At 35.4% G+C, this 27,976-nt stretch overlaps 1 protein-coding gene and 1 long non-coding RNA gene across 26 annotated transcripts in view; one reads left to right on the plus strand and one right to left on the minus strand.

The window, feature by feature from the left end:
• The window catches only part of sls (sallimus), a 237,073-nt gene that overhangs the window by 95,491 nt on the left and 113,606 nt on the right, over positions 1 to 27,976 (minus strand). For all 24 annotated transcript variants that reach the window (XM_076369145.1, XM_076369150.1, XM_076369148.1 and 21 more), the window contains 24 exons: positions 17,846 to 17,888; positions 17,124 to 17,398; positions 16,255 to 16,469; positions 15,926 to 16,147; positions 14,868 to 15,214; positions 14,199 to 14,547; positions 13,721 to 13,959; positions 13,029 to 13,258; positions 12,528 to 12,671; positions 11,712 to 11,969; positions 11,487 to 11,630; positions 10,824 to 11,096; positions 9,891 to 10,436; positions 8,993 to 9,470; positions 7,955 to 8,535; positions 6,888 to 7,430; positions 6,178 to 6,432; positions 5,758 to 5,901; positions 4,378 to 4,779; positions 3,214 to 3,615; positions 2,589 to 2,811; positions 2,169 to 2,341; positions 914 to 1,053; positions 46 to 562 (listed from right to left, as the gene is read on the minus strand). In XM_076369145.1, the coding sequence (XP_076225260.1) occupies positions 46 to 562; positions 914 to 1,053; positions 2,169 to 2,341; positions 2,589 to 2,811; positions 3,214 to 3,615; positions 4,378 to 4,779; positions 5,758 to 5,901; positions 6,178 to 6,432; positions 6,888 to 7,430; positions 7,955 to 8,535; positions 8,993 to 9,470; positions 9,891 to 10,436; positions 10,824 to 11,096; positions 11,487 to 11,630; positions 11,712 to 11,969; positions 12,528 to 12,671; positions 13,029 to 13,258; positions 13,721 to 13,959; positions 14,199 to 14,547; positions 14,868 to 15,214; positions 15,926 to 16,147; positions 16,255 to 16,469; positions 17,124 to 17,398; positions 17,846 to 17,888 (7,143 nt within the window). The remainder of the gene's footprint in view (positions 1 to 45; positions 563 to 913; positions 1,054 to 2,168; positions 2,342 to 2,588; positions 2,812 to 3,213; positions 3,616 to 4,377; positions 4,780 to 5,757; positions 5,902 to 6,177; positions 6,433 to 6,887; positions 7,431 to 7,954; positions 8,536 to 8,992; positions 9,471 to 9,890; positions 10,437 to 10,823; positions 11,097 to 11,486; positions 11,631 to 11,711; positions 11,970 to 12,527; positions 12,672 to 13,028; positions 13,259 to 13,720; positions 13,960 to 14,198; positions 14,548 to 14,867; positions 15,215 to 15,925; positions 16,148 to 16,254; positions 16,470 to 17,123; positions 17,399 to 17,845; positions 17,889 to 27,976) is intronic.
• Positions 23,018 to 27,233, plus strand: LOC116424153 (uncharacterized). 2 transcript variants are annotated; one of them, XR_004234392.2, is made up of 4 exons: positions 23,018 to 23,032; positions 25,027 to 25,329; positions 25,544 to 25,788; positions 25,879 to 27,233. It is a non-coding gene; the product is annotated as an uncharacterized LOC116424153 (long non-coding RNA). The 2 variants fall into 2 exon arrangements; XR_012998963.1 differs by lacking the exon at positions 23,018 to 23,032 and adding an exon at positions 23,098 to 23,112.

A 27,976-nucleotide genomic window follows, 5' to 3' on the forward strand; every position in this document is an offset into this window, starting at 1 on the left:
AAAGAAAACAAACTCGAAGAACTCAACACTGCTAAAACAACTCACTTGTCTCGAGAGGAACTTCGTTCCTGAACCACTCGACCTTCATTGTAGGGTCTCCCACAGGTATCAGCCTGCACTCGAAGTGAGCAGTCTGTCCCTCGGGAATAGCGTCAATGTTCTGCAAAGGCTGAGTGAAAACTGGCCGTTGCCTGGTCTGCGGTTCCGGTATCTCCGGTCTCTTCCAGGGCTGCTGAGCTTCGAGCTCGCGGATTTTGTCCATGCCTTCAGGACGCTGCGAGTCGAGGATAATATTGTCGCGTGGAATAACTTTGAGTTCGATCGATGAGACGCATTGTCCGAGAGCGTTGATCGCTCGGACAGAATACTGTCCTGCGTCTTCAGGAACTGCGTGGCCGATGTCCAAAGCCACGTATCCAAAGTCAAAGGTCACATGGAATCGGGAAGCTGATGGCAGAGGCTTGCCATTGTGGAAGAACTCGATTCTTAAGTTGGCATCGTGAAGAGGCTCCACTTGACACTCGAAGTGAGCTGTTTGGCCTTCGTACACTTCAGTGGTACCCTGAAAAATTGAACAATTGATTAAAAAATTGGTTTCTTTTAGGGTTGGGAATCAGAATTTTTTGGAATAAATGAGTACTTCTGATGATTAGAATTATTTGTGTACAATATGTTAGAACTTCTCTGTATAAAATAAAATCATGATTTTTTTTTACAAAATAAAATTTTCTCGGTTCAATGTTAAACGATTATGATAAATACTATAAATATTCGTATGGTTTACATTTGGATACAATGAATTTTCTTGAATAATTATTTTAAATGAATGTTTATTATTATATTTTAGAATAATTTTTATTTTTGCCCAACCGTGATTGAAAATTGTAAAGAATAGAATTATACAAATTTTTACCCTTAGTTCAGTGACGAATCTTGGAGGAGTCACTGGTGGTTCTTCGACTTCCAAACGGGCTGGATGTCCATGGGCTTCGAGTTCGCGAATCTTTTCTAAACCATCGGGATGTTGTGTGTCCAGGAGAATACTACGGCGAGCTGTAAAAAAGAATTTTACGTTAAGTATATCACTATTTCAGTTTCAAAATTATATAGAAGGAACAATGCAATTTATAAATTACTATTATAGTTTGTTCGTGATTAATGTATCTTCTTTTTTACTTCAACAGTAACAAACATCAATTAGTTCTGTATATTTTGATTTGTTCGGCTCGACAAGGTTTCTCATGCAAACCTTGAAATGTAACGCGACGACCACTGCAATGAGACTTCGCGCTTTGGCAAGTATTTCTTAATTTATCTCTCTTATTAACATATTCATAATTATTGAAATTTGATTCGGATTTTCTTCTCCCTGCGAAACGAATTTCATTTTCAATCTTGCAGCAGAGATTAGTCGATGGCTTGTATCGATTCTTTGGAAGAAAGTGATGATCTTGTATTTGACGAGATTCGATAAATTGTTTGTTACATTTGCATGCTGTTAAAGAGAATGATCCGAATTTAGGTTTCATACTCGTCAAATTTTCTCTTTGAATTGATGGCGAGCAATAATTTCTTCTCTCGGTATAGATTTCAGCTGTGTTCATATTTTCGGGAGATTTCACGGGACGAAAACTTGGGGGAGGGTAGCGTTTATATTTCGCTATTAATATTAATAAGTTGTTGTGAATTAGTTCAATGTAGAGATGAAAAAAAATGTTTTTCAAACAAAGTATAGTAATATACAAATAAGTCGTGCCGTCTAAGCTATACGTAATATACGTGCAAACGGCACGAATCTTTTGCGAAACTTTTTCTACCAAGCATTGAAGTCTTCGGATAAAATCTCTTATATTCTCGGTTTTATTATAACAAAATTATAGATGCTACTGAATTTAATTTTCTCTGGATTGTTTGCGACGTATTATCTAATTTTCGAAATTATGTTTTATAAATTTAATATTTTTATAGACAAATATCAAACAAGAAGAAACCTGCTATTGGCGCGCTGAATATTTTTTTTTACAAAATTCAATTTTCCATTGCAAAATAATTTAACCTTGTATACCTTGACTATTATGTTAACAATTAAGATTTTTTACATGAAAAGTACTTAATTATTTATTTTGGAAGATTCCTTCGTAAATTATACTTTCAATATTAGTACTTACAGCCTACTTTGATGGTACAAGTGTTGACAGCCTCGCCAGCCAAATTAGTAGCTTTGCACATGTAAGTGCCTGAGTCTTCAGGATAGGTATACAGAATATCAAGTGCAACGTATCCAAAATCGTGGGTCTTGCGGAAGCGATGTCCAGTTCTTACAGCGACACCATTTACGAACCTATTTAAAAAGTCAATTCAGCTATGTAGTTTGGTCTTTTATATTACTTAATATTGTATATTATATATAAATATGATAAATGCACGAAACATCGGTCTCTTTCCAAAAAAACTTCTCGAGATTATATTTATAGAAATTGGGACTCAAAGTTTTGTATTCTCACTAATATTTTTATAGTTACGAAACAAGCAATTTAATCATATTTTGAAAGTTGTAATCAAAGTTTCCAATGAAATTGAATAATTACCATTCTATCTTCAAGTTTGGATCGTTGATAGGTTCGACGCGGCATTCTAAATGAGCATGCTCGCCCTCCTTTAGATGATCCAGGTTGTTCAGCGGTGTCAGGAAAACGGGCTTCTGGTGCACAACCTCTTTCTCGACTTCTTGTTTCACCTCCACTGTCTCCAGCTCGCGAATCTTCTGCAAACGCTGGGCGTCCAACGTGTCCAAGAAGAGGCCTTGTTTCGCTGTTTGAATAAAACGAAAAATCTTGAATTTCTATTCTTTTCGCCGAGTTCATTGAAAAGAAATTTTCGGTCTGAACAACTCAGAAATTTTGGCATTTCAAAAGGTTATACCATTCGTTCGCGATCTGACGTTGTCGACGGTAAACTACGAAATAATTTTTAATTCACATCGAAATCCCAAGATTCTCCGAGCAATTCTTATTTCCATACATTAGTTTTAAATGCATATTTTTTTACAACAATTTACGTAACGATAAATGAATTTGAATATTTAACTTAAAAAGTGCAATATTTTCATAACGTATTGCAATAAGTGATACTTTTTCGAAAAGTTTCAACATTTTTTTCAAAATACGACCAGTTTTTTCATCTTTCCCACATTACGTTTGTTTAAATACTCACAGTCAACGCTAATCACGCAAGTGGTAACAGCCTCGCCGACAGCGTTTCTGGCTTTGCACATGTAGGTTCCAGAGTCCTCCGGATAAGCATAGAGGATGTCCAGGGCAACATATCCGAAATCATAAGTGGTCTTGAACTTGTGACCTTGCGGAATCGGTCTTCCATCCCTGTACCACTCTACCACCATCGTTGGATCGTTTACAGGTGTTAAAGTGGCCTCAAGATGAGCACTCTTGCCCTCGGGAAGGTGTTCAATGTTCTTCAATGGACGACCGAATTTCGGTTTCTCGGCGATAATCAATTCCTCCTCATCGACACGCTTGTAACGCGAGTCGTCTTCGAGGTACTGTATCTTCTTCAGAGCGCTTTCGTGTTGCGTTTCACGGATGATCGAGGCGCGAGCTACAAATCATTATTCGTTAAAGTGGTCTTGTTTTTTAGATAGAACAATATGGATTTATATGAAGGAAGAAGGTTTGAGAACGATTCATAATTGACAATGACGAATAATAATAATAAAAGAAAAACAACGAGATACACCTAAAGAGAAGCAAAACAACCATTGAGTGTACACTACGGAAGCGGATTATAAACGTGTCTCTAAGCAGTGGAAGCTATAAGCGTCGAAGACAGAGACTTTCATAAAGCACGCGAATATGTTCAATTACTGTCTCTATGCGACTTACTCGTGAGAGGAGTTTGTGAATATTTATAAGTATCAATTGTATAAAGCAAAATAATAGCCTAATAAATAAATAAATAAATAAAACTTTAAGTTAATGTCATAATATATAGATCAAATGAAATCTTCTGAACTCGTCAATACATAACTAAAAAATCTCTTTCATTATCTAAGAAACCAACTAATAAAAAGAAAAACTTACAATAAAACTCGTAAATAAACTAATTTCAAAAAGGTAAAAAAAAAATCAATAATACACCTAACAAACCAAAAAATTTTGAAAACAGTCGAAACACTTATAACCCAAAGTAAAATAATTTAAAACAAATAATCAAGTCGCAACAAACGATCTGCACCATTGAATAACAACATTTCAAATGAAAGATACTTCTATTGTAGCTCCAAGCTCAAACTCCTCTCAAAAGGAAACTACAATCCTGTAGCTAGTAGAGCCTGGCCGATTCATCAGGTTAGCAACTTACATTTCACGGTCAGATTGATCGAGCTCTGCGCCGATCCAAGTTTGTTGGTGGCCTGGCAGGTGTACGTGCCAGAGTCTTCGGCGTACACGGTCAGCACGTCGAGCGCTGCGAACCCGAAGTCGCACGTGGTCCTGTACCTGTGACCGGTGGACAGTGGTTTGCCGTTATGGAACCACTCGACTTTCATGGTCGGGTCTGGGTACGGTTCTATGCGGCACTCATAGTGTGCGCTTTGCCCCTCGACCAGGCTGGTCGGCCCGTTCAGTTGGACAGTGAACCGGGGCTTCTCTTTCACGACGATCTCCTCTTCTTCGCGGCGCTGGTACCTGCTGGTGTCTTCCAGTGCCTGGATCTTCGACAGCGCGCTCTCGTGCTGCGACTCCAATTGAAGCGCTGCTTTCGCTGTGTCGGGGGAAGAGTAGTTTTTTGTCAGTGTGCTGGTTCTGTTATGTATTCATGTTGTGAATGGTGATTAATTTATTTTAAATTGGAAAAATGGTTTCTGTTCGGTCGTCTCTAGTTTGAAGTAATGAAATGACACTTTCGTTGTCATTGTATTCACATTGGAGACTAAAAGGAGGTGTGCCTGAAGGGTTGCAGAGTGATAATTGTTTTTTAATTTGATCTTTCAGAATGTATATTTTTGTTAATTCTGATTTTGATCGATGCAATGATGTGAGTCTGTGTGTTGATTATCTCTTTCGTATTTCGTCCCTTAATTTCTAATATTTGAATACGATAATATATACAGCTGATAAAATACATAATTATTGAAAAAGTAGGAACAACGAAGTATGCAATTGGCATTCGTGAATCTGGTAGTGATAAAATTTGTAGGTGAGATATGTATACAGGTTTTTGAAGAAATATGTCATTTAAATAAATTCGAGCAAGGGGAAGACATCTATCAGCACCCCAGAAATGTATTCAGGACAAACAAATCATCTATTGGGCAGAGATATGGTACTAATTGACAAAAGGTGAGATGTGTGAAGTAAATAAATAGTGCTCGTTAAAATTAAGTGTTATTGAGCTATGTCAGGTAGGTATAAAAAAAACTTGTGTTCGTAGTAAAAATTTGTCGCGGAGCTGGTAATTGCGAAAAATATTTACATAGAAGCATTTTCCAGCGTTACAGACATCTTTTGCGAAAAACACAAAAATACATCGAAAAATAGAAGAAAAACTACGAACATTCTACCGGATACCTGAAAGAAATTCGATGCACACAGAATATATTATGTCTACGTGTTAGCTAACGTTTCTGCAAAGTGAAAGCACATTTGTAGCTTACGAAAAACGGTGCTGAACAAAATTGAAGCTCCATTATAAAAATTACTTATAGATACTAGATACTATGTTCACACGCGTGTAACTTACATTGTACGAAGAGTGTAGCAGACGTGACTGCTTCTCCGAGATCGTTCACTGCACGGCAAGTGTAAGTACCTGAGTCTTCAGGGTTCACATATTTCATGTTCAGAGCGACGTATCCGAAATCGTGCATCGTGGTCACGCGATTAGCTGTAGAGAAAATCACCATTGTCAAGCGAAGAATAAATGAATTTTGAATGTCTCTTCTCAATGTGTATCCACTAATTTTTAAATATTTTTTTTAGCAAGTATTCATATGCCAATACTTTTGTATTCATATGTAATTTCTTGTTTAGGCAGTGTCAACTTTAACATTTTGTGCAAAACAATTGTCGTGTTTAAAATGAGCAATTGGTTAATTAGGTAAAATGTAGAATACTGTACAGGAAATCATAATAATAATTGAAAATGGGAAATGGCACTCACAAGCTGAGATGGGAACTCCGTTTCGCAACCATTCAACTTTCAACTTAGAGTCGCCGACAGGAATAACGCGAGCTTCGAAGTGGGCTGCTTGATTTTCAGCGACTTTGAGGTCCTTGATAGGCATCGTGAAGACTGGTGCTTGCGTAACTGTCTCCTCCGTTGTGGTTTTGCGTTGGTAACGCGAAGTATCCTCCAGGTAGCGAAGACGTTGCAGGGTCTCCTCGTTTTGAGTTTCCATGTAGATTGATTTTTTCGCTGTTTAAAACGAATTATCATTTTTATTATTCATGTCTAGGACATTTGAAAGAATCGTTCTTTGAAATCTGGGAATTTGTAGCTATCTTGGAAGCTGTTACAACAATGATTTAAATCGTATTATTGTTTCTATGTATAATAGTATAGAACAGATTATTTTCTAGAGTATTAAAAAGAAGGTTTACGATGAGAAATATTCCACAAAAATGGTAAAATTAGAAATTTAGAAAATTAGAAAAATAGAAAAATAGAAAAATAGGAAAATATAAAATGAAACAATTAAACAATTATAAACTATAAATTATAAATTATAAATTATAAATTATAAATTCCAAATTAGAAATTATAAATTAAAAACTATAAGTAACTATAAATTAAAACTATAAGATAAATATCTCGAAGAATTTAACAAATTCTATTATTCCAAAAAATTAACTCCAAAAGACGAAACTTACAGTGCACAACTGCAGTTGCCGAAGTAATCGCTTCGCCAATGATATTCTTCGCTCGACAAGTGTACGTGCCAGAATCTTCAGGGTACGCATACATAATGTCCAGCGCGACGAAGCCAAAGTTATTCGTCTCGACGAATCTAGATCCAGCCTTGACTGGCTTGTTGTTGTGGAACCATTCGACTTTCATCGTTACATCGGACACTGGTATCAATCGGCATTCAAAATGAGCTCTCTGTCCTTCCTTTATCTCCACGTTGTTCAACGACGTGGTGAAAATCGGCGCCTGAGTTGTTGTTTCTTCGACAACTTCTTGTCGGTGGTACTTGGTCCTGTCTTCGAGATAGTGAATGCGCTCGAGGCCGAGCTCGTTTTGCGTGTCCGTCAAGACCTGGGCGGTCGACCGACAAGACAACGTGCAGGAAACTTCGTCACTGCCGACGAGATTCACTGCGCGGCAGGTGTAAGTGCCTGAATCCTCGGCGATCAGGTCGATCACGTCCAGAGCAACGTAGCCGAAATCGTGTATCGGACGGAATCGGTGTCCTGTGGATCGAACAGATTCATTTTTGAGTAACTAGACAATTCAGAGCTGATGTTTACGTATTTATTTTCATATACTGTTCTTTGTTGTTGTTTTATTTCCAATAAAATTTAAAAATTACAAATATGTTTCTTTATTGTTTTTTATAGTGAGAGTAGGAAGTATTTAATTTTAATCAAAATTTAATACAATTAAGTGATACGTAATCTAATTTTACTACTGAAAGTATTTAAAAAATTCATATCTTTATTTGTATAATGGCATGAATGTCATGTGTAAATTTAAAAAAATAATTTAATGATTTTTTATAATGTATAGCTACATTATTTTTAATACTTGTCAGTTTTAGTATTAAATTAATTATTGTTTCTTTAAATCAGATTACTTATTATCTCCAAGTCGAATTGCCATTTTTTTCAAAATGAACACATTCTATTCTTAAAATGTTCAAATTCCAAACGAAATGATTATGTTTCTTTCTGAATTTTAAACTGAATTTTGAATAATCCAAATAAACTTCATTTACCTATTGTAACCGGACGACCATTCTTAAACCACTCGACCTTCAAGTTCGAGTCCGTCACAGGTTCCAGCTTGCACTCGAAATGCGCGTGTTGCCCTTCACGCAGGTTCTCTTGGTTTTTCGGAGCAGTGATGAATCTAGGCTTAACGTTCACCACCTCGTCAACGATTTCATGCCTCTTATATCTAGAGGCGTCCTCCAAATATTGTATTCTCTCCAAACCTTCAGGGTGGTGGGTTTCCAAAAGCAAATCTTTCTTTGCGTGTACTCTCACTGAGCAAGAGGTGACGGCCTCTCCGAGCTGATTTCTGGCTTGGCAAGTGTACACACCTGAATCTTCGGGGTACACACCAAGAATATCGAGTGCCACGTAATCGAATTCATAGGATGGTCGGAATCTGTGACCCGTCTTCACTGCTCTGCCGTTTACAAACCATTCGACTTTCATCGTGGCGTCGCCAACTGGCTGAAGACGACATTCGAGATGGACATTCGTCAGTTCGACAGTCTCGATGTTGTGCAATGGTCGAGTGAATTGAGGAGCTTGCATTACTGTCACTTCTTCTTGCTGCGTCCTGCGGTATCTATTAAAACAAAGAATCGTTTGAGTGCTCAGTGGAAAATTTTATAGCAGTGTTGTGCGCAATTAGTGAAGTATTAGATGTAGAAATTTGGTACTATTTTAAAATCGATTTTTCTAGAAGTGTTAGATGTAGAAATCTGGTACCATTTTAAAATCAATTTTCCTAGTGAAGTGTTAGATGTAGAAATAAATAATTCTTTGGAAATAAAATCTGTATGATCAGGCGAAGAAATAAATTCAAATTCATTTCATTTAATAGAAATAAAATAGATATTTGTATTTCTCTAAATCTATTGAAATATCAAAAAAGAATTTCTATTAAAATTAACGTTATTATAAATCGATTAAGCCTAATATAAATAAATGATAACTTCAAAATTTAATGTTAATTAATTTAAAATCGGATACTAAAAACTGAATAATTTAATAACGTTTGAAATTCATCATTGTCTACTAACTTTGCAGAATCCTCCAACATCTGAATCTGCTCCAGCGATTGTTCGTGTTGCGTTTCAGTGACTACATCAGATTTTCCAATGACCCTCACGCAGGCTGAGGTATGAGCAGTGCCGAGATGATTAGTGGCTCTAACGGTGTATTCGCCAGAATCGAGGACAGTCGAGTGCACGATGTCCAGAGCGACGAAACCGAAGTCATAGTAAGTTCTGAATCTGGAACCGACGGTGACCGGTCGGCCATTTTGGAACCATTCGACCCTCATCGTTGGATCGCCCATTGGTTCCAGGCGGCATTCTAAATGGATGTTCTTGCCCTCGCTTACTGGCTTAGGATCGCTCAATGGTTGAACGAAAATCGGTTTCGATTTCGAAATTTCTTCGATATGGTAGTGAGGTTCGACGAACTTCGATTCTTCGAGGCGCTGAGTTTTCTCGTAGGATGTACGGTGCATGCTGCTGGTGTCAACACTCGAACGTGCTACAATTGAAAAGAAAATATTAATAAAATCCGAATCAGAATATTTTAATATGTAACGTTTAAATATTTTGAGATCTACTTTCAAATTTTTTATTAATTAGACATTACAGTAAATCAGTAATTTAGTTTACAATATTTACAACATTTCTAGTGGTTTGATTAAAGTAGAACTTTGAAAATATAAATAGAAGAAATTAATTTAAATGTTTCAATTTTCACTTTTCCAATTTGATAGAAAAAAATTGAAGAAAGAGATTTTCTAACATTAGTAACTTCAGATTTTTAGAAGTCTTTACTCATTTCTGGAATTTCTAAATTTGTACATTTCAAAATAATAATAAATAATATAACAAATCATTTAATACTAAACAAACTATAATAAATTATAAATAACGGTAAACAAAATTCGTGAAAACTCACTTTCTACGACCATGGTAGCTGATAATCGAGCTTCGCCAAGGGCGTTCCTCGCGACAACAGTGTAGGTGCCAGCATCTTCGGGTCTAACTTGAAGAATGTCAATGGCAACGTAGCCAAAATCATGGTAAGTTTGAATTCTGTTCGCTGCGGTGATTGGCTTTCCATTATGGTACCATTCGATGGTCATTGTTAAGTCACTTTGCGGCTCGACGCGAGCTTCAAAGTGTGCGCGTTGTCCTTCAACTATTTTATTAGTGCCCTTCAATGTCCCTAGGAACCGTGGTGCCTGAGTGACTTGGGTTTCTTCTTGCACTTGTCGTGAGTATCTGCTAGAATCCTCCAGGGTCTGGATCTTTTGGAGACCGGTGGGGTGCTGGCTGTCATAAATGACATCGTTCTTGCTGATCACGCTTAATTGAGCGGTGGTGTGTGCCTCACCGACGCGGTTGTACGCGCGGCAGGTGTACACGCCGACATCGTAGATCGTCACGTATTTGATGGTGAGCGCTACGTAACCGAAATTGAAGAATGTCGTAATACGTGAACCTGGAAGAAAGTGATTGATTCGTTAAAATATTCGTTGTATATATAATTTTATACTTTACGTTTTGAGTAAACTTAATCTAATTTTATTACTGAAATCATAAAAGCGATCGTACACGAAATCATTTAATTCCATTATTTAATTTTCATTAATTTAATTATATTATATTTCTTACGAAATATACAATCTTTTTATAAAGGAAATTCGATTTTTTTTAATTAAAATAAAGATATAAATGAACCTTCAAAAATTTCATAAAGGAAAATCTGTACTTGTATACTATGTTCAAACATATTGCTTAAATTGTTAATTAATAGATAGATTAAATTTGAAAAGTTCTTATTAAGGAATAAACAATAATGGTGGAATAAATTTAAGTGTGTACTCACTAGCTTCTACAGGGCGTCCGTCCTTGAGCCATTCAACTCTGAGGTCAGCGTCGCCGACCGGCTCTAAACGCGCTTCAAAATGAGCGAATCCGCCTTCTCGTATGCTGTTCTGATCCTTGATAGGTGATTTGAATTCCGGTGGGCTAGTCGGTTCAGGCTGCTCCTGTACGTACTTCTGGTGCATGGCCTGTTGGTAGGCTTCCAACTCCTCGGCAGCCTCGATATATCTCTGTTGCTCGGGGATTCCCAATTCTGTAGTAACGCTTGTGCGTGCTGCAACAAGGGATGAAACTAAATTCAATAACTGCTCGGAAATTTCATGAAGAAAGAAATCAAGTGCAAGCATATATGATTCCATTAAATTCGAATTTTAAAAAAAGGTAATTCTCAAAAAGACATTTTAAAAAATGAAAATAGTTTCTAGAGCAAAAGGTATATTTTTATAATATTTCACAGATCAAACGTAAAGATATATTTCTCCTATAATATAAAGTTTCCTATAGGGAATCGGTATTACAATACATAAAAAGTTATTCAAAATATCATTTCTTTAAATAATAAAATAAAATCTAAATAAATAATGTTTTGTATATTTAATATTCTCATATAAACTCATATGAGAAGTATTTCATTCAAGAATACATTAATAAAACAAAATATTACCAAAGACACGAAGAGACGCGGAGCTGACGGCCTCTCCCAAGCGGTTCACAGCTCTCACGGTGTAAGAACCCGCATCTTCAGCTCGTAGGTGCATTATATTGAGCGAGACGTATCCGAAGTTGAAGATGGTTGTGATTCTTGAGCCTGAAAAACGACAGGAATGTAGAGAACGCACCAAAATATTCGGTATTAATGATAAAAAATGAGGATTCATGGGACACTTACTAGCTGTGATCGGCCTACCATCCTTGTACCACTCCACTTTCATCGTGGGATCGCTAACAGGGGTCAGCTGCGCCTCGAAATGGGCGTTCCGACCTTCCTGCAGCTCTCCTAGATCCTGGAGCGGGCGGATGAAGGCCGGCCGCTGTGAAGAGATCTCCTCCACACTCTCCTGCCTTTGATATTTGCTGTAATCCTCGAGCTGTTGGATATATTGGAGGCTGTCGGGGTGTTGACTAGCCTGTTCGATTGTCGCGCGTGCTGAAACAATTGGTTTCACGTTGAAAATACGACAGAAATTTTCTAATCCGTTAAGTGCGAAATTTAGTTTGAGAAATATCTTATTATGCGCGAAATAAAATCAAATAATGAAGTGTATACTTGTCAACTACAGGCCAAATGTACTTATAATACATTCTAACGGTAAACTAAAGCGAAGCGAAGAAGAATTACATGCTTGTCTAGAAAAATAGATAGTCCATCCTCGAGAAAGTTAGCACCATTTAGAGATTTAAGATGACGTGTATACGCGTCAAACGCAGTTAATCCGAAAATTGTATATATGAAAATAATAGTATAAAAATTAAATATGAGAGAAATCAATGTTATAGATATTGTTAAAACATATTTATTATTGTTAATATCTTAATGACTCATTTTGGTTACATTTTTTCAATATTCTATTTAGGTATTTAGAATATTGGAACTGAGATCATCGCAAGAACAAAATGGTAACGAACGCGTTCAACTGGTATTTTAATTGAATAGCAATGATTGAATAGAAATGAAAGAAACTTTTAATCACACTAATTTACTTACGGGTCACGCTGAGGGTAGCTCGGGACTCGGCGACTCCAGTCGAACTCACGACGCGGCACAAGTATTCGCCGCTGTCTTGGATAACGATACTGATGAGGTCGAGAGAGATAAAGCCAAATCGGAAAATGGAAGTCGCCCGGGAACCTAAGAATTGAAGGTAACATTCACATTAAAAAATCAATTATTTTCTCAACGATTAAATCCATTAATGTATTCAAACTGCTAAGAACTAACTTCTTTAAGATAAAAAAAAATGAAATTTATATTTTCATTGAAGATAATGTATTAAAAAAATTCTTCTTTTCGAAAAAATGCAATGTAAAATTAAATGGAATAATTAAGTAAAGGAAAAGGGAAAAATGGAATAAAAGGATGGATTAAAAATATTTTCAAATATTAACAATTTTTTGAAGAATGGACATATTTCTAGATAAGTAAATATTATTTATAGATTATAAATTTCAATTACAATGTGACATATTTAAAGAAAAGAGTACTTACTCGCATCGAGAGCTCTTCCATTAACATACCACTCTACCCTCATAGTGGGATCGCCCACCGGTTCGATTCTGGCCTCGAAGTGAATACGTCCACCCTCGATCTGATGGACGTCCCTCAATGGTATAATAAAACGTGGCGGTGGATAAACTCTGTCCTCCTCGGGTGGAGGCAAATACGGCTTGGCACGTTCCACGTGCCGCAAATAAATCACTTCGGGGCCAGGCGCTGGTCTGCAAACATTTTTAACATTATTTCTGTTCTCAAATGCATAAATGGATAAATGATAATTCTGATTAATGTACCGTCACTCTTCCAATGTTGCGTGAAAGAGAAATGAATATTTTAATTAGTTAATGTTTCGTAGATTTACTCGATTTCAATTATTAGATACTTGTAAATAATTTAACAAAATGTTAATGGTTTGACAGTTTCATGATCAATATGTATTGCATGTGTTATTTCACTGAGTTTTATATCAAAATTTTTGTATAGTGAAATTTATATTCTGATATCATTAATTATAAAATTAATTAAAATTCATTTAAGAAGTATATTTTGATACAAAATGATTTTCTAATGTATGAATAATAATTCTGCCAAAATTTAATGTTTACCACTATAGGTCTTGTATTATTTATTTTTTTGAAAATGGAATTTAACCTTCAATACGATGACGATAAGTAATTACTTACTCTGGTTCGATGACTTTCGTCGGTCGGGGTAAATTCAGGCGTCTTGGTTCGGGGGCTGCTCCTTTCGGTGTCTCCACGAAAAGCCGTGCTCTGGTGGCTGTCGAGCCGGCCACATTCTGCGCAGTGCATTGGTACCAAGCTGCATCCGACAGTTTCGCGCAGGATATGTCCAAAGTCGAAGCTCCACTGCCATCCGTTGATATACGTACATCCGGTCCGGGTGTTAACGGTACACCATCCTAGAAAACATTTCACAAAAGCCAGAAAGAAATTAGATAAGATTATTAATAATAAGATAATAAAGGATTTCTCATGATAAAATTAAAACAACGTCATCGTTGTTGACTCTAAGAAAAGAATATCCCCTGGTGCCTCATAAATTTTCAAACATAAACGCATAAAAATTCTCAGTTTATTAATCGTGATGATCGAATAGCAAAGAAGTATGCTGTAGCGTACTATTTCGTTTTATATGTACCTTCTGCCAAGTGATACGCGGCACAGGCGTGCCAACCGCGCGCGCCATGAACACAACCGGTTCACCTTCCTTGACGTTTGTCGTGGTGAACCGTTCTACGAATTTCGGTGCGACCACTTGCTCCTTCTCGATGACGTTCAGGTTGCATTGGAAGGACGTCTCGCCGGCTTTGTTTCTCGCGATACAGGTGACGACGCCGGCGTCAGCGCGGCTCACGTTTGTAATCATCAGTGAGTTATTGCCGGACTCGTTCACCAGGATCTTGTGGGTGAAATCGTTGGCTACTTGTTGCCCGTTTATGTACCATGTTACTTCCGGATACGGACGGCCGGTTACACGACAGTCAAACCTAATTAACGATCATTATTAACGTGGTCCATTGTAATACTCTATCTTGAAAAATAAAAATTAGATCTAACTAGTATTATATTTCCTTCTAAATTGTTAAAATTGTTTTCAGCGGTGTATACTTTTATAAAATAAAAATTATATCTATGTATATGTATCAAACTATATCATAGTATCATTTTTTCTTATAACTTTCAAAAATTTGTTCAGTATTCTACTTCGTAGGAGAAAAGATTAAATATATTTATTCATCTTCATTTCTAACCTCTTTATATTGTTTAAGGCGGTAATTTTATATCGTGAAATAAAGATTAGATTTACCTAGTCATTTTTCCTTCGGTAGCATCACGATCGCTGCAGGTGCGAACGAAATTTGGCGGCAGAACTTTGCCAGAGTCGGACTCGCCGGTCGATTCTACTTGCTGTTGGGCCTTCACCGTCTCCTTTTGATAGGTCTGGTATGCCTGATCTACTTGATCCGCGCTGGACTCGATCGCAAGGTACGCGGAACTGACGGTGCAACCTTGAGGGTTCTCTGAGAGCAAGGTGTAATGGCCGCTGTCTTCCGGTAAAGCGACTCTGATCTTCAATGTGGCTTGCTGATTCGAATAGCTCATCTCTACGCGTTGGGAATCGCGGATCCTTTGGCCGTTTCTGAACCAAGTTAACTGGAAAAGAAGAACAAACATCCTGATTATTCAAATTCTTCATCGTTATTAAGCAATGAAATTACTTTACTTAGAATGTATTTTCTACTAAAAACACGTGGACCACTGGTAATAATGTCGTCAAAGTTACTTGCACTAAACAATCAATGATTAAACACTTCAGAAAATTCTTTTAATCAAACGTTCATTTAAGAGAATTAAAAGAAATTATTCACGATTACTTATAATAAATTTCTTTAACAAATGAACTTCCTTTCCTATATACATATATATTTCGTTCTCCCTATGAACACTGACAAATTTGTTACTTTTCAACTTCTTTAACAATGTTTAACTTTCTTAAGAGTTACTTTCCATTTCCAAAAGACACATAGGAAATTGATTTCATCTGATTAATGCTACTATTTCCATGTACGAGACACTCGCTATAAAATCCAACAACTCCAGTGCCTTGTTAATAGTTAATTAACCCTTTGCAGTCCATAGGTGCCTCTCAGTCGCCACTCAATTTAGTATAGTAAAATGATGAAGTATAATATTTAATTTTAAGTTTCGTGTGATGCATTAATATGCGAAATATTAAAATAAAACAGCTTCGTTCTTTAGTCATTCGCGATTTCTCGTTAAGTTAGTTTCAAGAAATGCTGACTATATTCCATCAAAACAGTTTTGAAGCGCAAAGGGTTGAATAAATAAGAAACTCGTACTCACTCTTGGTTTCGGGTTGCCAGATATTTTCGCGGTGAAAACGGCGTCCGATCCTTCGACGAGCTTCGAGTTTCTCGGCTTCTGCGCGAACTGCGGAGGTGCAACCGGTCCCAGGTTACGATCCACCGTCGTCGAAATCTGCGCGTCCGATTCGCCCACGAAGCGGCGGGTAATCGACTCTCGAAATTCTGTCTCACGCAGCAGTCTGTACTCGAACGTGTCGACCTGCAAAATTTATCGGATTAACTCTCTCTGTCTGTCTAGCGAGGAGAAGTTCTCGAACGAAACCGCCTCGGGGAGATTTTCGACGATGAAATCGGAGGAAGGCCAACCTTGAAGTCCTCGATGCTGGTGGAGGATCCGTTCATGTAGCTTCGTTTGTCAATCGTTTGCTGATAGCTGCGCTGCTGGAAAGTCTGGCTTCCTGTTTGGCTCTTCTGTTCGGTCGACTGGAAACTTTGCTGGTACTCCTTCCTGTAGGTACCCATCTGCTGCTGCGGAGGTCCGAATCCTTCTGGCTGAATGTAGACTGAGCAAATCGCTTCGCCTGAACGATACGGATTCATTGGTTTAATTTTATTCTTTGGTATTGCATTAATATTGAATTAATATGTTCACGTGGAGATAATCGTACTGTCTGGTATTGCATTAACATTGAATTAATGTATTAATTTCAAATATTCATTGACTTAATTGTATCGTCTTAGCGAAGACGATAGGGAGACGATCGTCTTAGAAATTAGCTATAATTATTTACCGATTTAATTGTACTTTCTAGTATTATATTAATATTGAACCAATATATTAATTATGAATATTCATCAATTAAATTATATTGTCTAGTACTGTATTAATATTGAGTGAATGTATCCATGATAAAGGTTCATCGATGAAATTTTATTATCTAACATTGTATTTATATTGAATTAATAGAGTAATGATAATATAATTACAAAGAATATTATATTAATTTTGAATTTATTCTATTATTAATGAAACTCGGTGAAACTCAGTCATTTATAAGGTAACTTTACAAGACTAGATGACAAAGTAAAGACAAGATGATTTTAAAAGTATAACTGAATTTTTCTGTTATCAAATCTCTCGTTCACTTGACTTTATTATATTAATAATTAAATGTCAGCTATTTTAAAGAGTTTTAGGTATTTAAATATTTAAATATTTCGTATTGGAAACTTACCATACTGATTTTTAGCACTGCAAGTGTATTCACCCTCGTCTCCCGGACCGATCTGATTAATTTGCAGGGTGACTGTACCGGTTTTATCGTCGTAAGACATCCGAATTTTCCATGACTCTAACAACGGGGCTCCTTTGTGCGTCCAGGAAACGGTGGGCTTCGGGTTACCCCTGACCCGCCCTTCGAAAATCGCGTTACCACCCTGCGCGAATCTGGCGTTCTTGAAGATTTGCTCGAAGACCGGCGGCGATGGATCACCGGGTCTGCCACTAAATCTGTACAAACATTTATTTATTTTTTATTCATTCGAACACAGTCAATTTTCTCTGACAATCATTTTTTAAAAGAAAACTATCAATTTTTTAAATAATTTTCAGTTTCTCATTAAAAAAGAAATAAGCCTACATGGGAATCCTAATTGTAACAGAATGCATATGATTTTTACATTGAAAATTAATGGATGTTAGCAATGATAAATTCCATGGAAAACTTTAATTAAATAACAAAATAAAATTCGAATAATTACAATTTTGAGAATACTTGAATTCAAGATTTTCGTATTGTGTAAATATCATATTTTTATAAATACTGTAATGAAATATTATAGTTCATTATAATCATTTCTTATTTAAGAATTAACTTCGATTATGCTTCTCATTTTATACATGAATGCGAACAGAATTTCGTTTTAGCAAATTAGAGAGAAATATCGTGGTACTTACGTTGGTACCGTGGGCGTCGACTGCATCACAATCTCCCCTTGAACTGCAAAGAAAAAAATGAACGGAACGTTACATCATCAGCACGCAATAAGGAACGCGAATCGTACGCAACAGTTATTCAATTTCGGGAAGATGTGGAAAGTGCGCCGTAGTATGCAAAGGACGGGAAAAAGAAGAGAACGAACGAACGCGAGAGGAGATTTCGATGCGTAGACAGAAAGGAATGACGCGAGTTACCAGAAAACCTCTTAAACCCTTGCATTATTTACTTTGCCTACGAGTTTTAGTTTCATTAAAGCATTTCTTATATATTATAATAATCAACAAATTGACTATTTATTTCCAGGTTTTAAATAATCTATGTTTCTTCTTTGTTCCTATAATTATTGGAAAGGTAATAACACTTTCCTATGATGTTATTTAAATATCCTTTCATAATTAATATAAGAAAATTCAAACAACTCGATTTTATAACACCGTATTTTTTCAATTCGTTATAATTGACCATTTCATGAAATCCAAGTGATTTTCTTCGTAGAAAATTCTATTAGACTTAATTATTTAATTCGATTAGTTTATATATCAGAGAAATGGAGGAACATGAGTCTCAACTTTATCATTTAAATAATTAAATTATTCACATGTACAACTGTATATAATTATAAATTACACATTATAATAATAATTGTAAATTACACGGGAATAATATGTACATATACATACATATATGTACACACACAAATCTGACACAGGTATACAGCGTTTCCAAAGGATTAAATATTTTAATCCGGATACAAATCAAGTAACATGCACGCGCTACAGTTATTCAATTTACGATCTTGCTAAGTGATTTCAACGGCTATCACGATTTCCGTATCCGCTTTCCATTTCCACGATTCCAAAGTGATTTCGTTCTCGTTCGGACCGTTCGACCGAAAGAAAATCGCATGTCCGAGAGCTTTCGCCCGATTCCATCGAAGTTCGTTATTTTTATTTCCGGCTGCATGTACGCGCGCGCGAGCGTGCGCTTCTCCGTTCGCATTTCCTCCCATTCCTCTGAACTGGGCTAGAACGAATTGAGGAAACGAACCGTTGATGCCGTTCTTTTTTTCTCTGTCGTCGTCACGCGCCATGCCGTCCACGCATTTTTTCGCGGACTTGGTAAGTATATACATCTTCAGCTCGACTATAAGTTGACTCGAGAGTGCAGGAGTTTTCCTCGATGATTGAAAAATGAGGAAGCGAGAAGCAATTCATTTAACCACTGTGTTAACGAATTAAATATTTATGTTTGTTCGAAATATAGTATTGTAACAATTTTAGTTGAATTTATTATCTCCGAAGCAAAAAATAGTGTTTTGAAGCTATCTTGTAATAATTTAAATCTTTATCGTAGGAAGTTCTATTATATAATTACTTTTGAAATAGTTGGGGAAAAAGAAAATTATATGCTGATGTTTTGTTATTTGAATGTTCAGATAACTGGTATGCAACTGTCTACTCTAGATATAGATCAATAGTAGCAATTGTTACTGTATTTACAGTTACTTATAAAAGTATTTGCTCACTTACTTACATATGTAAGTAACATACTTTATATATTTTGATGAATATTAAAGTTTGAGTTATTGGATGGAATTTATATTCTCATAAATCTTGCTTCGTACAATTTAAGTTGGAATGCATTAAATTAAGAAATTGTATACTACATACGTATTAACCCTTTGCCGTATAATGATAAGCGCATTTGACAATAAAATGATAAGCGCATTCTATATCAATCTTCACTACAAAGTATAATAATTGATAACAGAAGAATAATATTTAATTTTAATTCAGAAGAATTGAATAACATTCATGCGCGTTCGATTCTGTTTAAAATTTTTGCCACTAGTCTCACACGTTATTGTAAGGCAAGGGGTTAAATATTTACTGAAGGAGTGTCACTTAAGTATATTTTTATGAATAACTGTATATACTTGAATATTCACTGATTAGGTATGAATGTAATTGCAATTTATACAGTTAATCATACGTATAAAATTTGATACAGATAATTTACTTGAAACTTGTGTAAAATGGAAACTCTATTATGGCACAAAATGGCCATTTGTTTCTCGAGGGTTAACTAACACAACAAACATGTCAATTTTGAATTTCCGGGTTTTATTTATCGAAGTTTAGATTATTGATTAATTGCCAAAACAAGTGTGCAGTTTTAAAGGAAATAAACGGTCGATAAAATGTTGGTACTATCATGTTTAAAGAGTCAAGAGTTTGCACGCGATACATCGCGGAAGCTGTACATTGAAGCGGAAACTAATCCATTATCACAGCATATATTAAGTTTAATTTCTACATTCCAAAAAATTAAATTGTATCATAGCATCATTCCATAATTAATAATGTCATTCCGTGAATGGATTAATCGTACTTTATCGAAGTACTTAATCGAAGTACTTTATATTATAATTTTTGTTACGTTAAAGTTTGTCACATTCAAATGATTTTAAAGTATAGAACTGTGCAATGTTGAAAAATTTCCTATAAACTGGGATGTGTACAGAATTAATGAATCATGTGTAGCTTCTTAAAATCGGGAGACGATCGTGTAAATTTAACACTGACGTGATATAGTGCCAATGTACGTGGGAGTTGCATAGTGAAGAATGCAGAATTTGGAATCGCTGTTCCGTGCTTTATATATACCCTTTGTTGACTGTAGATTAATATTTGGCATACAATAAATTTAATAATATAAAGAATTCTGATAGAAACAGTTTCTTTTCAGCTGTACTATTTAGGTACTATTTCCGAATAATAGAGTACGATTCCTTGAAACCTAAATTTTGCATTATGAAGGAAAAAGAACGTAGTAAGATATACGAGAAGCATAAATAAATTCACGATTTTCTTCGAAAATATAAACATTTCTCTTGTTTCGTATTTCTGAAATCGCGTCTCGCTTCGATTCTCAGAAGCCGATCTACGTCATATAAACAAGTATCATGTTACTGCTGTTTTCTATATTTATTTACAAGATTCGTGACTACCTGAAACTTTTTTAAAATTTAAGAATCATGTAATTATAAATGATTTTTTATGATATAATTTTAAATATAAAAGGAATGAGAAACAAAAAAGAAATACTAAAAAAAATAAATAATGGTAATAAAAGCTGTAAACAATGCAAATCCCATCATACATCCTTTAAAATATTCATCTGCCATTAAAAATTTTGCTTTTTTAAAATACCAGCAGTTAAAACAAAAAAAAACAGAAAAGATCCAAATATTCAAATCACCAAATTTACCTAGAAAGATCTATCCACTTAAATAAGAAAGGAACTCAAAATATGAAGGAAAAAAGAATATTCATGACGTTTCATCAATGACATCAGTCGGAAGGGTTACAACGCGAGTGTCCACAAGCTTGCAAGTCAGAAGATCAAAACATGGTGGGATGTTAGAGACGCTGTGGGCTATCTGGTCACCATAAAAAAAACGAAATATGGCGTCGTCATTTAACGAACATTTCATGTACAATTTATTCTATTGTTTCCAGGAAAAGTAATGTTTGAACATGCAAATCTTAGAGATTAGAAATAATTGTTTATATCAAATTAATTAACCCTTCTGATAAATTCTCAACCATACAAGCAATTAGGAAACAGTGTAACGAAAGAATTGTGAGCACACCAGCCGATTTTGTAATCTACCAGCTACTCCAAGCCATTTTCATAATATCCCCAACGAAAATTCAAAAAGTCTTACATTCCAACGTTTCTTAAATTTTTCATTTCCCTTTTTACAACAAAACCTACACGTATAACAAATTGACAAACAACTTTAAAGTAATTTTACTAATTTTATTTACTTAAATATGTAGTACCATATATGGTACCATAGTGAAGCCTACAGAATGCAAAAGTTTAACAATCATTTCTACTTATTCCATCTACGAAAGAGTAAGTGCCACATAAAATGTTCATCACTTTCATTGCAATCGATGTGTCAACACTAATTATATCGGCACTTTATATATACCTATATCCACCGTAACCAGTCGAACAACTAGATACAAAATAAAGGTAAACAAGTTCGATACCAAATGTTTCTTAGTAGAAATAGAAACAAAAACAAAGACAAAAATTGAAATCTGATTAACCGGACAACATAGGAATCGATATAAAGTTGATATTTTATCTATCGCTCCTCAAGGCAACCACGTACTAATTAAGAGTATATTTTTCGCTAAGGCGTAGAATTGTATATTTTTACTTGTTAAGCTCTATAACTTCTAAATCAAAGGGAATCTTATATCGTTCTAATTTCTTTTGTTCCAAAGGAGAATAAATTTTATAGATCATCCATTGTCATGCACTTGTAACTGAAAAGATTAATAGTCTCGCGATAGATAGTACTAGGACTAATATGACTGAAATGTAGTCCCTATAAAAATTGTTACAACAGATTATCTTCACTTTCTTTGAATGTTCGTTACATTCAAGTGAAACTATTTTTGAAATCATTTCGAATATTCAATGCTTTTGAGGTAACAATAATTACAATAACGGAACCAATCATTTCGACTGGTACGGTAGTTCTAGAGTTAAACTGTTAAACGAACGAAAGAAAACGCAGAGCATTATATCAAATCCACACGATTACTCTTAAACCCAAATAAAAAAAAGGGATCGTTGTCGATTCCCTCCCGCGAGGACGCGAGGGCGTGCGCCTTGGAGCGAGAGGGACAGCGATGTGGTCGGATAACCACGGGATCCTATTTTTGCATCCAGATGGGGATCGCGTTACCGTGGGCCATTTTAGGAGCAACTATCTTTGCGCGGCGCCCAGCGCCGCGACGCGCGTCGCGTCTACGCGCGGCCGGACTACATGCACCTCTCGACCAATCGCTGGGGACGTTACGCAAAGCCAGTCACTGACCAAAATAAAACAGCTCCCGAGACGCTGTTCCCCCTTTCACCCCACCACACCCCCGTTTTTGACCGGTCCTCTACACAGACTTTTTCCTCTGCCTCTCTTTCTAACCGATATTTAGCGAGTGTTTATTACAAACACCGGGACGCCCGGTCGCGGCGGAAACGAGACCGTGAATTCTCATCGGGCCTCATAGAGCCTTGCCCTTGCGATCGACCCTTTCGCCTTCTGACTCAGACGCTTCGCGGTGATTTCGCTGTTTCGAGCTATCGATGGGATGATACAGTGGGACCCCCTATGACGCGATTAACCCTTTAAACTCGAAAGGTGACTTTTGGTCAGCACTTGATTATATTATATTTTATTATGTTATATTGTATTTTGATATAGCAAAATTGTAAAGTCCTATATTTAGCATTGAGTTTGGTGTAATGCATCGATACGTAAAATACTAAAGTGAAACTGTTTTGTTTCTTCATTGATGCATGTTTTCTCATTTATTAGTTTTAAGGAATGTTGTACATATCGCAACGGGAAATCTTGAATATTTCTTATGGGAAACTTAAGAGTGCAAAGGGTTAATACTTTGTGCAAAGAAAAGTAAATTACGATTACGTGTGTTTTCATTTTAATATCGCAACGCATGTTGTAATACGTGAGAACTCGAGGAGATTTCCATTCTCGATTATTATTTGTATTTTGTAAAGACGATACGTTTTGTTCAATAAAATATTGTAACCGCGGAGACTGTTATTGGAAGGAATGCTGGTAGCTAATGGGTTAAAGTATTGCGTCTTGCAGAGTTTCATGTTCACGAATTTCGCGTGAAAATCCTGTTGTATACTGGTTCAACTTGTATCAACCCTTTGCACTCGATTTATTTTCAATGCTGTTGGGTGTAAACTTGTATTTATTTTTAGAGAAATTAATTAAAGTAACTTACAGCGGCAGAATTCAATGTTGTATACTTATTTCGTTTATTAGTATCATAATAAGATTTAATTTTTATAATTTCTGAAAGTGTGGTATTTTTTAAAACAATTTCCAAGGTTCTATAACAAATTAGTATTGACATCTCCAGCATGACATGCGAGTGCAAAGGGTTAAGTTGGTCCTCTACTTGTATCGGTTTCTTACGGAACATTTCAGTTTCATAGTTATTTTTGGACAGTTTTTTAAATCGACGTTATATGGGGTCCTATTGCATTGAGTACTTATGTATTATACGGGCCACCTTTATTTTCTAATTGAAGGTCGCGCTGGTCAAATCTTAGTTAGGTTTTATTTATTTAAACTTTTGACGGCGAGCATTTAAAAATTGTTAGAAACCCCTTCCATAAAAAAGTGAAAACTCATCGGAGACATGAAAAAACTTATTAATCTGTTTAGGCTGCATATTAATCAACTGAAATACATGTACCGACAATTGATTAGCAATTAAGCTATCTCATGAGCAAAGATATCCGTGTGATACAATTTTCCTTTATTTATAAGGTGCTTTCTAGCTTTCTGGTAATTTAAGCTGTTCGTGGTACCCGTGTGTACCGATCGGGACGAAAAGGTTGAAGAATGGAAAAGAGGAAAACCACGTATCTAGTAGCTCTTATTATTTGAATAATGAAATGATTTATTTGCAGCTTTCCATTGCAGATATGAAAGCTCGATGTTGCCATTATAAAGCGAAGGGTTCATTTTCTAATGCATTATTAATATTATTTATTATTATTATTGTTATTAATATTTTATTTCTTAAAAGCAAAGGTAGTCCGTATATTATTTAAGTACCCAATATTGTACTTTAGGATCGCCTCAGTCGCAATCAGTTGATATGTTTTTGTTGGTAAAAGATTTGAAGTTAATGAAAGGGGTTTTTGGTGTTTAAAAGGGGATTATGTTGGACGTAGGAAACTCTTATGTTTCTTGTGTCTCGTAGATTTGTTGCAGATCTTTTGTGAGTTATCTTTACTTGTTTCTTGTTTTAATCTGGAAATTTGATTGCGTTTCTCTTTGCTTGGATGTTTGAAGATTTAATTGGTTTATAGGAATTAGTCGTTGTAATGTAAGTTTGTTGTTGGTACCAGGCATTTCATAATTTTTCATTCAATTTGAGTTAAAATATCGTGTAAAAAAATATTCGAATATTTTTAGTTTATAGTTATTTGCTTTTTCTATTAAGGAGGCTGATAAAAAATTGAGAATTTTTGAGCACCAGTTTAGTAACTTAATTCACGAAATATCTAGGCGATTAGCTTGCACCTCTAATAGGAGAAGGAAGTAGGGCGGAGCTACCAAAATGGTCCGGAACCAACGAGTACCAGCAACCAGTTGCATAAATTACGCCTGTCGCCTTTTAGTCAGCTCATTCTGCTGAGCCACTTGAAAACTCGCTCGACTCTACTGGCGAGGAATTTTTCTCTTGGGCGTTTCTCAGTTAAATGGATTATACTTAACGTATCGGTGGCACTTGTCCGTGGGATTTAGAAGAATTTACTGTTTTCGTGATAAGCCGCTTAAAATCTGACAGAATTTTCATCGAGCAAATAGGTATAAATGATAAAGAATTATTCACATAAATATTTATTCGTTCATGTAAAAGTATGAAATGATATTAATACTAATATTTTTAAAAAAATGTTAAGTGCAAATATCATAATTTTTTTAATTTAAGAATTAAAATTTCAGTTTTTTGTAAAATAATACAGTTATTTCTATAATTATTCAAATTTATTTATTCAGATAGCATATTTCTGTTTCCAAGAGTTTACAGAATCAGAGGGGAGCATTTTGTCAATAGTTTATATTCGAGGCTACAATTGAAATTCCAAATCTGAGCCAACAGATGAGGCGCACAAGGTTCCCTTAATTTTCGTGTGTTATTCGAGCACGTTTCTCTAGAGAAGGTTTTGTTCGTGTCTTCTGGGGAAGCTGACTCAACGCGATCGTATCAGCAGTTCATTGAGACGTTGCGAAACACATTTCGATGTTTTGATACTCGATGATACGGTAAAAGTATTCTAATCTTTCGTTCGATTGTAAAACGTCTGCGGACGTGAGGTAATAGATTATTACTTTCAAGGTTCGTTCTATTTATAGATTTTTCAAACACTATTAAGCAGAGTTATGACTGCTTAAATTTAGAATGATAACAGCTTAAATGGTCAAACAAGAATCTTGATTGCGTCGATAAATATATAAGTGGATCAATTATAAACATGAAATTTGCAGAAGAGATATTTGTTACACCAACGAATGGTTTGAATGTGAAATAATTGAACAGTTTAAAATTGAAAATTGTTTGTCATAATATTATAGAAGATTTCCTAGATGAATTTAAGTAATTTTATATTTGAAATTTGAAGAAAAATCTGTTTTTATAATAAATGAAAAGAAAACATAAGTAGAAATCTGAAATATTATTTTCAATGCGAAATACATGAAAGTATACATGTGACCTGTACACAGATAAGCCTAATACTTAATCTTACATTATTATCTACCATAAGACATTAAAAATCCAAATTCTCCCCTTCTCTAAAAATTCTAAATTGACAATGTTACACATCTAAAACTCCAACGTTGCTTAAATAAAAAATAAAAAACTCAAACGTTCGAGATACCACATATATTTAATACATTTAATTTTCTTATTCTCCAAAAATTCTAAATTCCAAGTTTGAAAATCTTAAAATGTCTTAAAAGAATAATAATTCTAACATTCGGCTTACTACAAATATTTACATTTAGACACAAACAAGTTTAAATGACCGATCGTCGATTCTGGGGACGCAGTGTTCCGCTTTCTACGCCGTTTCCTCCTTTCGCTAATTTCTCGAAACGGTTTCAGACCCGCGGATTCGATCATCGATACGTTGTCGTCGAGCAGTCTCACGTTATTTTAATTCCGTGTAACCCGAGACAGTCGGTGGTCTTGCTGTATTAATAATGATGATTTAGCGGCGTATCGCACGCGTCGCAACGAAAACGACTTCGTTGGTTCGTTAAGCAACGCGTTCGACCGTTTGAAGTAGAATTTTCGTTCGTTCCGAATTCGCAACCTGGCAACTTCGAATTTGAGTGACGTTTAAGAGCTGCGGCGCCGACGCGGCAGACTGTAAGTCAATGTCGTGCGAAATGAAGAAATGGTGCCGAGAAAGATTACCGTCCGTTGACACGTAGATAAAAGGAAACACGTTGACTTTTAAGATACGATAAATAACTAACAAGTGAATTCATAATTGCGGCGTCGGTCTTTGAAACGTCAGCACATGACTTTTGAAATGAATGATAAATGGATTGTTTTTATTATTATTGGAATTCTTGTTATTTTTATATGTAGTGAAAATTTAATTGTATTATTTTAACTTCGAATTGAAACATTGAATCTTTGAAATGTTGACATGTGACTTTTCAAATGAATGATAAATATATTGCTCTTATTATAATCGATATTCTTATCATTGTTATGAATGTAGTGAACATTTAATTACATTATTTTATTATTGTTATAAGTAATACAAATTTAATTATATTACTGTATTATCATTATAGGGAGTAAAAGTTTTATTAAATTACTTTGTTACTATTGCATTTGTTATTGTATTATTATTATTAGTGTTCTTATAACATGATTCTAATAACGTTAGTGGTAACAGAAAAGTGTTATTTTATTATTATTTAGAAATTCACTGAATTGTATAAGCAATTTATACTGATTATAATGTATTTTACTATATATTCGTTCCATGTATCGCTTTGCAAAATTTCAATGGTAAAAGAAGTGAACGACATTTTCAACGTGTTCTCCATTCTGCCTACCACTAATTTTAAAGAAAGATATTTAAATGTATCTTAATATTTCCAAATAATGCCAATGGGATTAAAAGATCGATCGAATCATAAATGGACGTTAAAATTTCAATTTCTAATATAGTTTTATTCTTTACCTCAGAATATTTCGGATCGAAGACCGGATGTTACGCGTCCTCGCAATAAAATTTTGTAATTTGCCATCGGAATCTTGAAATTCTCCCGGCGTCGAATGTTTTATAATCATGAATCAAGTATGACTACGTGTCCGATATTTTTGGATAGGGCTCCCGTCAAGTCTCTTTCGTCGGATTCGCAGCGGATCGGCCGAGATTTATTGACCTTCCGATAAAATTTAGACGCGCCAAAAATTGCCGGACACTCC

This window comes from Nomia melanderi, chromosome 7 (genome assembly GCF_051020985.1).
Source record: "Nomia melanderi isolate GNS246 chromosome 7, iyNomMela1, whole genome shotgun sequence".
NCBI lineage: Eukaryota > Metazoa > Arthropoda > Insecta > Hymenoptera > Halictidae > Nomia > Nomia melanderi.